At 48.0% G+C, this 14735-nt stretch overlaps 1 protein-coding gene across 8 annotated transcripts in view; it reads right to left on the bottom strand.

The window, feature by feature from the left end:
* Positions 1 to 14735, bottom strand: part of EPS15L1 (epidermal growth factor receptor pathway substrate 15 like 1) — a 106077-nt gene that overhangs the window by 75776 nt on the left and 15566 nt on the right. For all 8 annotated transcript variants that reach the window (XM_061149962.1, XM_061149959.1, XM_061149960.1 and 5 more), the window contains exons 2-6: positions 5521 to 5562; positions 5233 to 5322; positions 4715 to 4762; positions 2802 to 2897; positions 2048 to 2110 (exon numbers count right to left, since the gene is read on the bottom strand). In XM_061149962.1, the coding sequence (XP_061005945.1) occupies positions 2048 to 2110; positions 2802 to 2897; positions 4715 to 4762; positions 5233 to 5322; positions 5521 to 5562 (339 nt within the window). The remainder of the gene's footprint in view (positions 1 to 2047; positions 2111 to 2801; positions 2898 to 4714; positions 4763 to 5232; positions 5323 to 5520; positions 5563 to 14735) is intronic.

Genomic DNA, 14735 nt, shown 5'->3' with positions numbered 1-14735 from the left:
ATATAATGCTGTACATCAACTATGTTTCAATTTAAAACAGTTAAGACAGTGTGAACGGGGCTTCCCAGGTAACTCAGTGGTAAAGGATCCACCTGCCAATGCAAGAGGCATAGGAGACTTGGGCTCCATCCCTGGGTCAGAAAGATCCCCTGGAGGAGGCAATGGCGACCCACTCCAGTATTCTTGACAGGATAATCCCGTGGACAGAGAAACCTGGCAGGCGACAGTCCATGGGGTCGCAAAGAGCACGCGCACATACAAGATAGTGAATGAGCGATGTGTATTTTACGACTCAAGAGAAAGAAACTGAAGTCAGAACAGAAGCAGACAATGCGCGCTCGAGTCGCCGTCAGCACCAGAAGCCCACCTCCCTGCATCTGCCTGGGGTGTGGAATTCTCCACGGATCTGGCAGACTTGCCGACTCTGGCTCCAGGAAGCCCAGGGACTTTCACGACAGAAAAGAATGCTAACACTGGTCATGATCTCAGAAGGGACTCGAAGCTCTCTGCCCCGTCACAGCACCATTCCTTCCCCAATTCCCCTCTTCAAGGCCTCACAGGCTCCTCAGCCACCAGCTCTTCTCTTGAGGACTCAACACAGCCCCTCCTGGAAAGGGGCTGAAACGGTTTGAGGAATAATAAGAGCCGTTTAGAACCGTCTTTCACAATGAAGCAGCTGCTTTTCAAAGTAGATGCCATGCAACTGGACGACACAGAAAGAAATCGTTCGGTACTATGATCATGGCTGGCAAAGTGCCTGATTTATCACAAAGGCAACTCCTTGCCCCTGGGTCAGCTGAGGCCTCCCCGCCCTGTCCCTGCACAGACCTCTCCCCAGGGTTCCCTCCTTGAACCCTTCCAACCCTATAAAAAAGGACAAAAAACCACCTGGGGCTGGGAGGTGTCTCTTTTTTTAAAATTTCCTTTTAATCAGAGGATAACTGCTTTACAAATGTGGTACTGGTTTCTTCCGTACAACGACATGAATCAGCCATAAGTACACAGATATCCCCTCCCGCTTAGGCCTCCCCCGCCGCACCCCCAGTCCCAGCCCTCCAGGCATCACAGCGCTGAGCGGAGCTCCGTGCTGGACACAGCTCCCCACGAGCTGTCTGCCTTACACACGTGGTGTACATACGCCAGTGCTACCCCCCAATGCATCCCACGCCCTCTTGGCTTTGCTGTGGCCGCAGGTCCCTTCTCCACGTCTGTGTCTCTACCCCTGCCCTGCAAATCAGCACCATTTTTCTAGATCCCGTACATATGCATTAATACATGGTATCTGTTTTTCTCTTTCTGACTTACTTCACTCTGTATAACAGGTTCTAGGTTCATCCACCTCACTTCAACTGAAGAGAGGTGTCTGTTTGATAGCAGGACTGCTATTAATACTGGTATTTAAGCCAAATAAAACTGAGGCAATGTAATAACCGTGAGTGGGGAGGAAGTCTCATTGGGAGACCATCTCTGTGACTCATACACAAATTGCCTTCAGGAGTAATTCTGCACTTATTAAGAGACACATCACTCATTTCTTTTCTTTCTAGAAGCAGTAACACAGCTCTGTGGCCTCAACATCCTGTCTTTAAAAGAACACTTTAAGTGGTGAGTGTTTTTCAAAAAGCAATGACAGCAACAGAGAGGAAAGAACTGTAAAGCATAAACTGGCTGGAAATAAGGGAGAAAGCTATGAAGACATTCTGGAAGTCTCCACGCTTGAAAGCTCACAATTTCTCCTTCTATCCTGATTAACCTACCTGGGCAGCAAAATCACAGAACATGACCTAGAAGTACAAGGTAACCACTGTGAAATTTTCAGAATGCAACATCTGCCTGCCTTAGTAGGCAACAATACCCAATTACAGGAAAAGGTGATGGTTTTTGCAAAAGACTCTAATTTGGAGAAGTATTTCATCCAAATTCTGTGGCACAGTCACTCTGAAACAAAGTGAATGATACAATCACCCTATGAAACGTGCTGAATGTCATAAAGACTAACAGAAATGCATGTGAGAGAGCTGAGGGGGCGCCTGGCCCGGGCACTCACCCTCACAGCCCAGTGGGCCTCTGCAGAAGGCGGCGTGACCATCAGAGGGCTGCTGCTGTCGTGCTGAGGAGAAAGAGAGACATTCCACTGTAGCTGGCCCCGAATTCTACCACAGGAGCACGGGTTCATGGTAGGGATATCCATTTCAAAGTGCTTTCAAAAGGGAGAAAGAGCTCAGCAAGTTAAACACAGAATCACCACATCACTCAGCAATTCTCCTCCTAGGTAAAGACCCCAAAGAACTGCAAACAGGCGTGCAAACAATTCCTTGTACATGAATTATTATGCCCACCAACAGACGAAAGGATCAACAAAATGAGGCAGACCACAGAATGCAATCTTATTCAGTCATGAAGAGGCATGAAGTACTGACACATGCTACAAAGCGGATGAACCTTGAAAACATTATGCTGAGTGAAAGAAACACGATGTATGGCTCTATAAAATGCACAGAGATAGAAAGCAGATCAGTGGAAGCCAAGGGCTGGGGGCCGGGTGGGGGGCAGGCAGAGTCAAGAATGATCACTTTGTGGGTACACGGTTTTCTCTGGGGGACTGTGACAATGTTCTAGAACAGACAGGTGATGGTTACACAATGCTGTGAACGCACTGAACAGCCCAATGGTTCATTTTTTAAATCGATTTTAGATTACAGGAATCTCCCCGCAATTAAAAAAAATTAGAGAGACAAAAAATATGGAGCGAGAGAGACGAACAGACAAAGCAGAGAAGCACGGAGGCTTCCAACACTTACGAATTTAGGCGGCGGCATGTTCAAGCTCAGATTGCTCAAGGCGACTTCGTGGCCGCTCTGCGCACAGGCCACCAGCCTCAGCGCGACATAGAAACCCTGCAATCCAAGAGGGGCAGGCGTAAACCCCACCCGGCGGGCGGCGGTGGCGGACGAGCTGTCTGCAGTCAGGGGCTTGGGGGCCGAGGCGTTTCATTTCGCTTCAGCAGGGGAGCCCGCACATGCTCAAGTCTCTTACAGACTCAAGCAAAGCCGGTCTCACCCTGGGAGCACTGCTTAAGTGAATGTGCTAAAATAGACTTAGCCCATTGCTTTCTGAACGACTATAAAATTTCAAACAGCTGTATTTTCAGAAACAATGAGCTCTCAACATTTAAGAAATGCTAGAGTGTACAGTTTTAAGTCTAAAGGGTGGTTCAACTATGCACTGACTTTTTAGAAATGGTTTGGAATAGACACAGCTGTTTGGGGCCTGACACTCACGGCTCAGTGGATCCCCCTGGCCTCGCTGAACAGAGCATCCCCCCTCACCCCCTGCTCCTCAATGGCCGGGCGTGGACTTCCTCTCCCACACAAGGACCAAGGACCTGAACTAGGGGCCTTGCCTCCTCCTCACCCTCCTCCGAAGCGAAGACTGATCATGCCACAGGCTTAGGGGACTTGTGCAGGATCACCTAGTTTTTCTAAATTGAGCAACAGGCCTAAGAACATGGATTCTTTTTAAAGCTATAAACACAATTATGGTTTTAAAATCTACTTCACAGAAATGTGAGCACTAGAGCAGCCTATCTCAGGCTGATGTCTACAGAATGTCCGTGTAGCATGTAGAGAAATGGGGACATCAGTAAAGTCAGAAGAACTGCATTCAGCAAAGATAACAGGGTTCTTGGGGCTTCCTTGGTGGTCCAGTGGTTAAGACTCCACACCCCCAATGCAGGGCGCAGGGGTCTGATCACTGGTCAGGGAACTGAGATCCCACATGCCACATGCTGCGGCCAAAAAATTTTTAAAAAGAGAAATAAAACAGGGTTCTCTCCCACAAAGGTCCTCTGAACCCTCAACACACAAACGTGCGCTATGAATCTCAAGCAAGGGAGGAGGAGCGCATGGTGCTAATTCCACAGGTCGGATCATGGACAGTGAGACACCAGGAACCACACCCCTTGGAATAGAGTTTGGGGAAAGACTGAATTAAATTAAAATATGACCAGTTAAAAATCATAAGTACTAGCTTCCCAGGTGGCACAGTGGTGAAGAATCCAACTGCCAATGCACAAAAAATCTAAAGCACTATCACATTCCACTTACAGAACATTCTCAAAATGATGGGATCACATCACAGAAGGAACCAGTGGTTGCCAGGGCTCAGGGTGTGATGCCCAGTGGGCAGCATGAGGGGGACTCGTTGGGGGCAGTGAGAATGTCCTAATCCTGACAGTGGCCGTGGTTACCTGAATCTATGCGAGTGATGCAATTACACAGAATTCTATACACCAGGGACAACACCAGACCAAAGTGCCTATGCACGTGGTCAGCTCTGGGTGAGGCCCCTGGTCTAGCGCCGCACGGGACCTGAGCACCGTGCCTTGGGGAGACAGGGAAAGCACACACGGGAATAATCTCAACTCTTTTCTGCAACTTCCCTGAGAGTCTGAACTTACAGAACGTTGGGAAAACATCTGAGTCACTTGTAACCACACAAAATATTAAAAAGATTACGCTAACCAGGAAACATGGCTCCAAGAGCTCAAGAGGCCTTTATTTTGAAATGAAACCTTGGCGCTTTAACGGTCTGATGGCCCCACTTATGTCTGGTGACACCTGTCGGTGGCGACGACAGGGAGGAAGTGAGGGGCGACCTGGCCTGGGGGCTCTGGCCCAGCCCTTCCACTTACTGTGTGTGTACGTGTATGTACCTGTTTGTCCAAGTACCCTTTACCTTCTGGGTCGGCCAAGTCCCATATCTGTGGAAACACAAAAGTGCTCGTGAGTGTGACCTCCGATCATTTCCTCACCACACAGGAGCCACCGTTGCCACTCACCCATACACGTGAGCCTCATGTATAGGTCCCAGCAGGCAGACCCAGACGAGGTGAGCGGCCTGGACCCCTCCCTCTCCCCAGGGAGGCACATAGCAGGCAGCAGCACAGTCCAGAGAACTCCCAAGTGTACTAGGCTCCAAGGCCAATATAAAGCCACAGCTAAGACCCCAAGATCGCTCAGGCCTCTTGTCCGCTACCCATGCAAAGGGGGGCAGCAACCCTTAGAGCATTTGCATCCACCAGTTATAGCCCTGAGAGGTTCGCAGTGGCCAGCCCGCTTCCCAAGAGGAGTACAGACCCCATGAAGAGGGGTCTGCACAGGCTGGTCTCCACCTGCCAGGGGAGCCCTGAGGGTGTCTGCAGAAGAGAAATCGCTATCGTTCATCACATACCTTCCCAAGGATAATGTCTGAGAGCCCAGACTTCTTTAGAAAAAGTGCAGCTTCACTCGCCCCAACTCGCCCTGTGTATGCTGGGTCTACCTGGAATTGGGGAGCAACACGTGAGATAAGGCTTTGGCAGCTGAGCAGCAGGTAAAGCAACACCCGTGACACTGGCCGCTGGCTGACAGCTGGGAAACAAAGGGAGGGGAGGCCTCTCTGGGTTGCAACTCACAGCTGGGGGTTTCCAAGTCACTCCCTCTCTAAGCTCAATCCGGAAAGACACTAGTGAAAACTTACCTGCTTGTAGTAAGACTCATATAATGGATTTCCGGTGGGAATCTGTAAACAAAACCACAGACATTGGTCAAACATGGACACAAAGCCTCTCTTTAAAAAAAGCGTCATCCCCTCAATCTGTCATCAGGAAAATACATAAATATCAAAATCAAAATGTAGGCACTTTAAATGTCCTCTCTACACAGACTCCCTGGAGGAGGAAATGGCAACCCACTCCAGTATTCTTGCCTGGGAAATCTCAGGGACAGAGCAGCCTGTCAGGCTCCAGTCCAAGGGATCGCAAGGAGTCAGACACAACTGAGTGACTTAACAACAAAAAACAGAGACTGCAGTTTATTCTCAGACATCTCACACTTCCTCAGTTTAGAAAAAGGAAATGCTAATGCTCTCAAATAAGTCCTGATTCCAACACAAACCACGCGGTTGTTCAGGAGAAGTGGCAGCCCGGGCTGGTTTCCACTCACTGACCGATGGGATTTCGGTGCGTCCGGGAGCTCACAGGAACAGACGCCATTATCCTTTGAGACTGTGTTCTGGCTGCAGAACCGGAACAGGAGTCTCCACAAGTCACCATGAATCACCAGTCACACCAGCTTCAGACTGGTTTCCCTGCTCCAAGGCTCATCCCCACCCATCTGGTCTTCCTCCAGCCACCCACCCGAAGGACTGGGCAAAAAGGCGCTGACCAGCCCCAAGCACCAGGAAAGACTCGGCCGGTGACAGCCTCCACTAGGACAGGCAGGAAGTTCAAAGTCCTGAGCTTGGCACGGAAGACACTCCATGTTCCGGCCACCAGATTTCCTAAGATGCTGTTCAGAAAGATAACCACCTGATCTACAGTCAAGAGGCTAACTGAGACACGCCTGGATTCAGCTTGGTGGTGGCGAAACCCTCACACATCCAGCAGCCTCTGTGGGGTCTTCCCAACCTCAGCAAGCCGCCCCCCAGTGGTGAGAAGATCCGCGGGAGTGTGCCAGCAGGGGCAGGAATTCAGCACCCCTAGAGTTGGACTGTGAAGAAAGCTGAGCGCCGAAGAATTGATGCTTTTGAACTGTGGTGTTGGAGAAGACTTTTGAGAGTCCCTTGGACTGCAAGGAGATCCAACCAGTCCATCCTAAAGGAGATCAGTCCTGGGTGTTCATTGGAAGGACTGATGCTGAAGCTGAAACTCCAGTACTTTGGCCACCTCATGCAAAGAGCTGACTCTTCTAAAAAGACCCTGATGCTTGGAGGGATTGGAGGCAGGAGGAGGAGGGGACAGCAGAGGATGAGATGGCTGGATGGCATCACCGACTTGATGGGCATGGGTTTGGGTAGACTCTGGGAGTTGGTGATGGACAGGGAGGCCTGGCGTGCTGCGATTCATGGGGTCGCAAAGAGTCGGACATGACTGAGCGACTGAACTGAACTGAACTGAAGGTGTTTTATTGCGTGAAAGGAAAAGAGTAATTCACCACCTCTAAGGTCTTTTATTTAGTGAAAGGAAAAAAGCAGGACACGGCAAAGGTGCTGCTGATTCAGGGAGCTGAGAAAAGCGAGGAAGACAACATCGTGCTTAATCGTATGGAAGGACAGATGTGTAAACAGCTAAAGAGAAGAACGCCGGGAGAAATGAGCACCGGATGACAGCTAGGATGACAGTGTTCATTTTAAAAGTCTTCAAACACTGTTGTGCAATTTTTCATAATGAACAAAACAGGGGAGGTGGGTTCCTTTCAGCTATAATCACTGACTTGAACCAGCTCAACACTTGCACGCTACTGTGTGGTAAAAAATCACTTCAGTTTAAAAATAATGGCCAGATTACGGTCAGCTTCTCCAGGGGACGGCAACACCTGCAAACACAGGAAGAAGTGAAAGTACAAGAACAGCGGCAATAGAGAATGAAAATAGAAGAAAAGGAGTATAAAGCCCAGAAAGGGAGGCAGAGGAAAGTCAAAACAAAAGAAAGAGGGGAAGTCCTGAAAAGACAGAAAAAGAGAGGCAGAGCAATATGAAAAAGCATGAAACGGGCCTTCCCTGGTGGTCCAGTGGCTAACACTCCACCTTCGCAAGGCAGAAGCCCATGGTTAGGGCACCATTCCCCAAATGTCGTAACTAAGACTTCCCTGGAGCTGCACCTAAGACCCGCTGCAGCCAAAATGAATAAATAAATATTTTTAAAATACACTACTGTGATAGATAGCTTTAAAAAAAAAAAAAAAAAGCAAGAAAGGAGGGTAAAGGCCGAAGCTTGAGAAAGAAAAGACAAGGACACCAGTGAGAAAACACGAGAGCTAAGCGGGGACTTCCCTGACAGTCCAGCGGTTAGGACTTGCTGCTTTCATTGCCATGGGCCCAGGTTCAAGCTCTGGTCAGGGAATTAAGCAGTGTGGCACGGCCAAAAGAAAAAAAGCTAAGCGTATAGCAGCTACGGCAACTCCCTGGCCGGCAGCTTCCTCCCACCCCAGGCCCTTGCAGATACCATTCTGGGGGAGGCTGTCCCCTTAGCTTTTTATGACTTAGAACGTAGTGACCACCATCACACCCTGTTTGATCACCAGAATTTAAAATTCCACTTGAAATCATAGAATTCAACAGCAAAAAAACCAAACAACCCACTATGACCTGAAGTCTTCATATGCCTATGAAGAAATAGGCAGAGGATCTGAACAGACATTTTTCCAAAGAAAACATTACAGATGACCAACAGGCATGTGAAAAGACACTCAACATCACTAATCATTAGGGAAAGGCAAATCAAAAACTACAGTACCCCACCTCACACTGGTTAGAAAGGCCAGCACCAAGAAGATTAAAAAATAACAAGTACTGGTGAGGATGTGGAGAAAAGGGAAGCCTTCAACACTGCTGGTGGGGTGTAAATGGCTACGGCCGCTATGAAACACAGTACGGAGAGTCGTCAGAAAATTAAAACTAGACCTACCATACGATCCAGCAATGTTACTTCTGGATGCTGATCCAAAGGAAATGAAAACACTAACTGAAAGGAAAACAAACAAACAAACACCTCCATGCTCATTGCGGGATTATTTACAATAGCCAAGACCTGGAAGCAACCTAAATATTTACTCATTGATGGATGAATGGATAAAGAAAACATGGTGTGTACATACAGAGAGAGAGGAATACTGCTCAGCCCTTAAAGAAGAAGATCTTGCCATTTGTGACGATGAACCCTGAGGGCATTATGCTAAGTGAAATAAGTTACACAGGGAAAGAAGATCTCACTTGTATGTGGAATCTAAAAAACAAAAAACCAAACCCACAGATACAGAGAACAGACAGGTGGTTGCCAGAGGTGGGAATAGGGGGTGGGCAAAATGGATAAAGATGGTCAAAAGGTACAAACTTCTGGCTATAAAATAAGTTAGTTAATAATATTGTATTGTATACTGAAAGTTACTAAGAGGACATCTTAAAAGTTCTCATCACAAGAAAAGAAATTTTATAACTATGTGTGGTGATGGATGTTAAGTATTGTGATTATTTCACAACATGAATAACAAATAAATAACAAATCATCACGTTGTACAAGTGAGACTAACATAATGTTATACAGGTCAACTATAATCTCAATTTAAAATAATTAACTAATTAAAGGTCTACATGCTCTCAAAAACACATCACCCTGGAGGAATACGGCCAAGAGAGGAAGCAGAGTCAGGCCGGCTGTTTGTCACCTCTCAGTAAAGGTGGTGGTGCTGGGTCCCAATAGTACATCATGTACTCGTAGTGCATGGGAACAGAATTCAAGACCACAGGGACCCCCCCTCCCAACCTGGACAAAGGTGCCCTTGTTGCTAGCAATCGGAAAGGCATGGCTCTGAAACGAATTTCCAGTGGTGTTTTTTTTTTAAGATCTCATGTTAGGCAAGAGAGAGGTTTCCAAGCTACTGTGATTCCAGTGAAAACCAGAGTTATGGTATTTGGAGCACCGAGGGTTAATAACTGTCTCAAACTTCCCAAAGATCCCCTGGAGAAGGAAGTGGCAACCCACTCCAGGACTCTTGCCTGGGAAATTCCATGGACAGAGGAGTCTAATAGGCTACAGTCCATGGGGTCACAAAGAGTTGGACACAACTGAGTGACTTCACTTCCACTTCTTCAAACTTCCCAAATGCTTCCGAATCAGATCCACGATCAGGAGAAACAAGACCTTAAATAGTCCAGAAAAGGCCCTGAAGCCCCAGGCCCCAAAGCCTGGACTGTCAGTGCTAAGAGCTCCTCTCATAGGCAATCTGTAGTCAGAGGTCGATCCCAGATGACCTACAGCTAATGGAAAACCACAGAGTATGCCTCACTCATTCCTCACTAAATACAGGAATCAGTCTGGGTAACCTGGGACAATGACAGCAGGTAAGAGGTTCTGATTTAATTACACATACGTCAGCCACTACATAAGCAGAAACGGGCTGGGAAGGGGAAACATCAGTAGATCTAATTGGCACTTCCTCTTACCACACAACTTCCCCCCAGGGACAGTGGAGTCATGCCTGCCAGCTGCCCCATACATGACTGCAACAAAACTGAAGACAAACGCTGCTAAGGCCTCGAGCCCCTGGATGACAGGCAGAGACCTGGGACACAAGCAGCTCACTGCTGCGGGCAGCCACTCTGCTAGGACAGAGCCCCGAGTGCTGAGAGTGGGCACCAGAGCTGCCCACCTCTGTCCAACCCCGAAGTGAGGCCAGGGCAAAGGCAGAAAGGGAACAAGCCAGGGGACAAGGCCTCCAGTCTTCAGAGGCTGCGGACAACTCAGAGATGGCTTCAAGAACGGAAGTCAGACAGAGCCTGCGCAGGAGGGCGTTCTCCTCCACCAGACCAGGGTGCTAAGGGGCCACCTTTGACTCTGCATTATTCACTGACATTCAGTATGACTTTCACTTTGGGGACTTTCCTGTAGGTCCAGTGGCGAAGACTCTGCACTCCCAATGCAGGGGTCCCGGGTTCAAACCCTGGTCAGGGAACTAGATCCTGCATACCACAACTAAGACCTGGCACACCCCAATAAATAAAAACCCCTGAATCTGATCCTTCAGCTGGTCTCCTAAAACACTAAGAGAAGTTTCCGGGGCCTCTTCACTCTATCCTCCAGCCCAGAAGTGAAGGTCGCTCAGTCGTGTCTGACTCTGCAACCATGGACTATACAGTCTATGGGATTCTCCAGGCCAGAATACTGGAGTGGGTAGCCTTTCCCTTCTCCAGGGGATCGTCCCAACCCAGGGATCAAACCCAGGTCTCCCGCATTGCAGGCGGATTCTTTACCAGCTGAGCCACAGGGGAAGCCCAAGAGGCAATGTACAGATGGGGAGACAGACAGGGAGGGGAACACAGCAGGGAACAAGTTCACATCCTTTTGCCGGGAGGCCTTTAAAACTCCACAGTTCATGCAAGTGTGTGCAATGGTAACACTCGGGGAAAAGCAGCTTGAGATGAGGAACACAGCAGTTACTACTTTGGAGGGGAAGCCCTGAGGATTGGGCTTTCTAATCCTCTCAGGACTGAGTCCATCAGCTCTGACTCCTGCTTTCATACAGGGCAGGAGCTCCTCTGCAAAACAAAACCATGATCGCTCCCTTGCTTGTTTCAAAACGTTTCTAACGTAAACCCGTTTTCACTTTTAAACTTTTAGAAAAAAGTATCTATAATTCCTTGTTCTGATAAATAGTGGATCACATTCACTGAATGCTCACTGTTTTCTGTCCTGTATCTCATTTAATTGTTTTCAACAATGCTACGGGGTAGATACTATTGTTTGCCCCAATATACGGGTGAAGGGACCGAAGTTACCTTGCCTGGGGTCACACAGCCCAAGAGTGATGGAGCCAGAGGAGACCCAGGCCATGGGACACAAACCCACTCTGCAAAAACAGCCAGGGCGTGACAGAGCTGGACACAGGCCCACTGCACAGCCTCCTGTGCACACTCGCCTGAGAAGATGCAAACACGTGACTGTGTCGTGGTAGACTGCAGTCAACGGACGTGGTCAAAGTGCAACACTTGACTTAAGCACAAGAACTGACTTGAAAACCAGGGCAGCCTGCCATTTCCTCAGGAAAACTGAGACTCTATAATGGCCATGTTTCTCAAATCTATTGCCAAGTTTTGCAGGAAGTTAGGCACATACCACCAGAAGACATCCCTGTGTGAGTTCCAACTCGGAAAGCCAGATACTGAGGCCAAAACAGGGCTAGAGAAGTGCTCACTTGTTAATCCCTGCATTTCGCCATCCTCTTAGGCTCCCCCGGCGGTGTGCACAACCATCACCCCGGCGGTGTGCACAACCATCACCCCAGCTGTGTGTACAGCCCTCCAGGCAGGCCAGACCACACTCTGCAGCTAAGGAAACCAGGATATAACTCAGTAGCTCTCACAGAGCATCAGCAAACAGTGGGGCATCCTGAACCTCCCTGAAACTGACAGCTCCCTCCAACTGCTGGATCCAAGGCTCCTAAGCCACAGCTAAGGCAAACACTGCAGCAAGAACTGAGACAGCAGAAAGAGCCTTCATAAATACTGAGGACAGAGATATCCCAAATTTAAAAAACCAGGAAAGGATAAGAAAAAGGCAATTCTGAAAGAAGGGATGCAGCAAAGTTAGGGGAGATGTTCAGTTTAGATACTGCAAAACAGCAGGAAATGCCAGTGTGTGCCATCAGGCTGGCAAAGGTGAAACACGACCCGGGCCCTGCCAGTAGGAAAATGAAGTGGGTGGAGGGGTTTTCTGGAGGCCAAGGCAACATATGGTACACCTGCATGCCCCCGACACGCAGGTCTAATGGTCTAACGTGACTCCAAGTCTTCGTTGATACAGATATGATTACTCTAAAATTTATATAGAAAGGCAAAGGAACTAAGATAGCTGGAACGATGTTGCAAAGGAATAGAGTGGGAGGACTCTGTCCACCCGATCCCAAGGCCTGCTATAAAGTTCCAGGAACGCAGACAGTGTGGCACTGATGGAGGTAAAGACACACAGAACCATGGCCCACAGCAACGAGCCCAGCAGCAGACCCATGCCCAACGGACTTCTGACAAAGGTGCGGAAGCCAGCCAGGAGGAAAGAGGCCTGTGTCCACTGGTGCTGGAGCAACGGGCCACCCTCCAGAGGGAGAATGAGCCTGGAGACGTTAAGTCTCACACTTTCTACAAAATTAATGCCAAGGGGACCACGAACTTAAATGTAAAGCCAGAAAACTTTCAGAAGAAAAACAAAGGAGAAAATATTCAGGATCAGGGGCTGAAGAGAGAGTTCAGACTTGCCACCAAAAGCCTGATTCAAAAGGAATCAAAAAAAAAAAAGGAAATCGATAAACTGGACCTCAACAAAATTTAAAATGTTTGATCTATGAAAGACTCTGATAAGTGGATGCAAAGACAAGCCACAGACTAGAAGGAAATACTGCTGACCCTTGAACACTGACTGTGGAGGTTAGGGCACTCACCCTCTGCACAGTTTAAAATCCAAGTGTAACTTATAGTCGGCCCTCTATATGCGGCTCCTCTGTTCCACATCTATGGAGTCAACCAAACTCGGATCAAGTAGTACTTGACTGTAGTACACATTTACTTAAAAAAAAAAGTTTTAAAAATAAAGAAAAAGAGGCCACTCCTTCAGGGTTGGCCTGCTCAAGAAAGTAAAAAGAAAAGAAAAAATTCACATATAAGTGGACCTGCACAGTTCAAACCTGTGTTGTTCAAGGGTAACTGTATTTGTAAATCACATATCCCACAAAGGACTAGTACCTGGAATACATAAAGTAAAAGTGGAAGTGTTAGTCACTCAGTCATGTCTGACTCTTTGAGACCCCATGGACTGTAGCCTGCCAGGCTCCTCTGTCCATGGAATTCTGCAGGTAAGAATACTGGAGTGGGTAGCCATGCCCTTCTCCAGGGGATCATCCCAACCCAGGGATCAAACACGGGTGTCCCACATTGCAGGCAGATTCTTTACCATCTGGGCCACCACAGAAGCCAGGAAGGAATACAGAAAGAACTCTCAAAACTCAACAACACAAAAAGGAAACAATTCAATGAGAACATGAGCAAAAGACATGAAGGGATATTTCACTAAACAGGATGTACAGATGGCAAATACGGACATGAAAAGATGGTCAGTATACCTTCGGCTGCAAACTGCAAATTAAAAACCATAGTGACAGGGAGCTATATTCAATATACTGTAATAACCTATAATGGAAAAGAATCTGAGAAGTTATATTTATAACTGAATCACTTTTCTGTGCATCTGAAACTAACCCAATATTGCAAATCAACCATACTTCAATTAAAAAAAAAAGTTCTCTTGAAAAACCACAGAATGAGGCCACCACACAGCTATCAGAATGGCTGAACAGCAAACAGTGACACTGGTGAGCATGCAGAGAAACTAGGTCACTTATACATTGCTAGTGGGAATGTAAAAAGGTACAATTACTCTGGAAAACACCCTGGCAGGCAGTTTCTTTAAAAAAACAAAAAAACAACTAACTAAACAGACAACTGTCACAGACCAGCAACTATCCTGGGCATTCAGAGAAATGAGATTTAAATTCACAGAATACCCTTACTCAAACGCTGAGTGCAGCTTTATTACTAATAGTCTTGCGAAACTGAAGACACGCCAGACCTCCTTCAATGGGTCTTTGCTCTAATGGACCATGGTCCCACAGCACCATGGACTACTACCTGGCAATGAAAAGGAACCCACTACGGATAGACACAGCCACCCAGGAGAATCTCCAGAGCACCACTGTAGTGGTTGCTGTGTAGTTGCTCAGTCGTGTCCGACTCTTTGCGACCCCAGGGACTGCAGCCCGCCAGGCGTCTCTGTCCATTCCCAGCCAAGAATACTGGAGTGGGTTGCCATCTCCTTCTCCAGGGGATCTTCCTGACCCAGGGAACAAACCCACGTCTCCTGCATTGGCAGGTGGATTCTCTACCAATACTGAGTGAAAAAGGCCCATCTCCAAAGGTTCCATACTGTATGAGTCCACTGCACATCATCAAAATGCTGAAATCACAGAAATGGACAGATCAGTGGTTGCCAAGGCTTAAGGAAGGAACGAGGTAGGAGGGAAGAGGGTGTGGCTGTAAAAGGGCGACCAGAGATCCCTGCGGGGACGGAACCGTTCCGCGTCCACCTGTAGAGCACGTGACTTTCTGGTTAGGTGCGAGCTCAGTGGCTGCAGTCACGTCCGACTCTGCAACCC

Source organism: Dama dama, chromosome 9, assembly GCF_033118175.1.
Source record: "Dama dama isolate Ldn47 chromosome 9, ASM3311817v1, whole genome shotgun sequence".
In the NCBI taxonomy this organism is placed as follows: Eukaryota; Metazoa; Chordata; class Mammalia; order Artiodactyla; family Cervidae; genus Dama; species Dama dama.
Note: the sequence above shows the minus strand (reverse complement) of the source record. Positions and strands in the feature narration are given on the sequence as shown.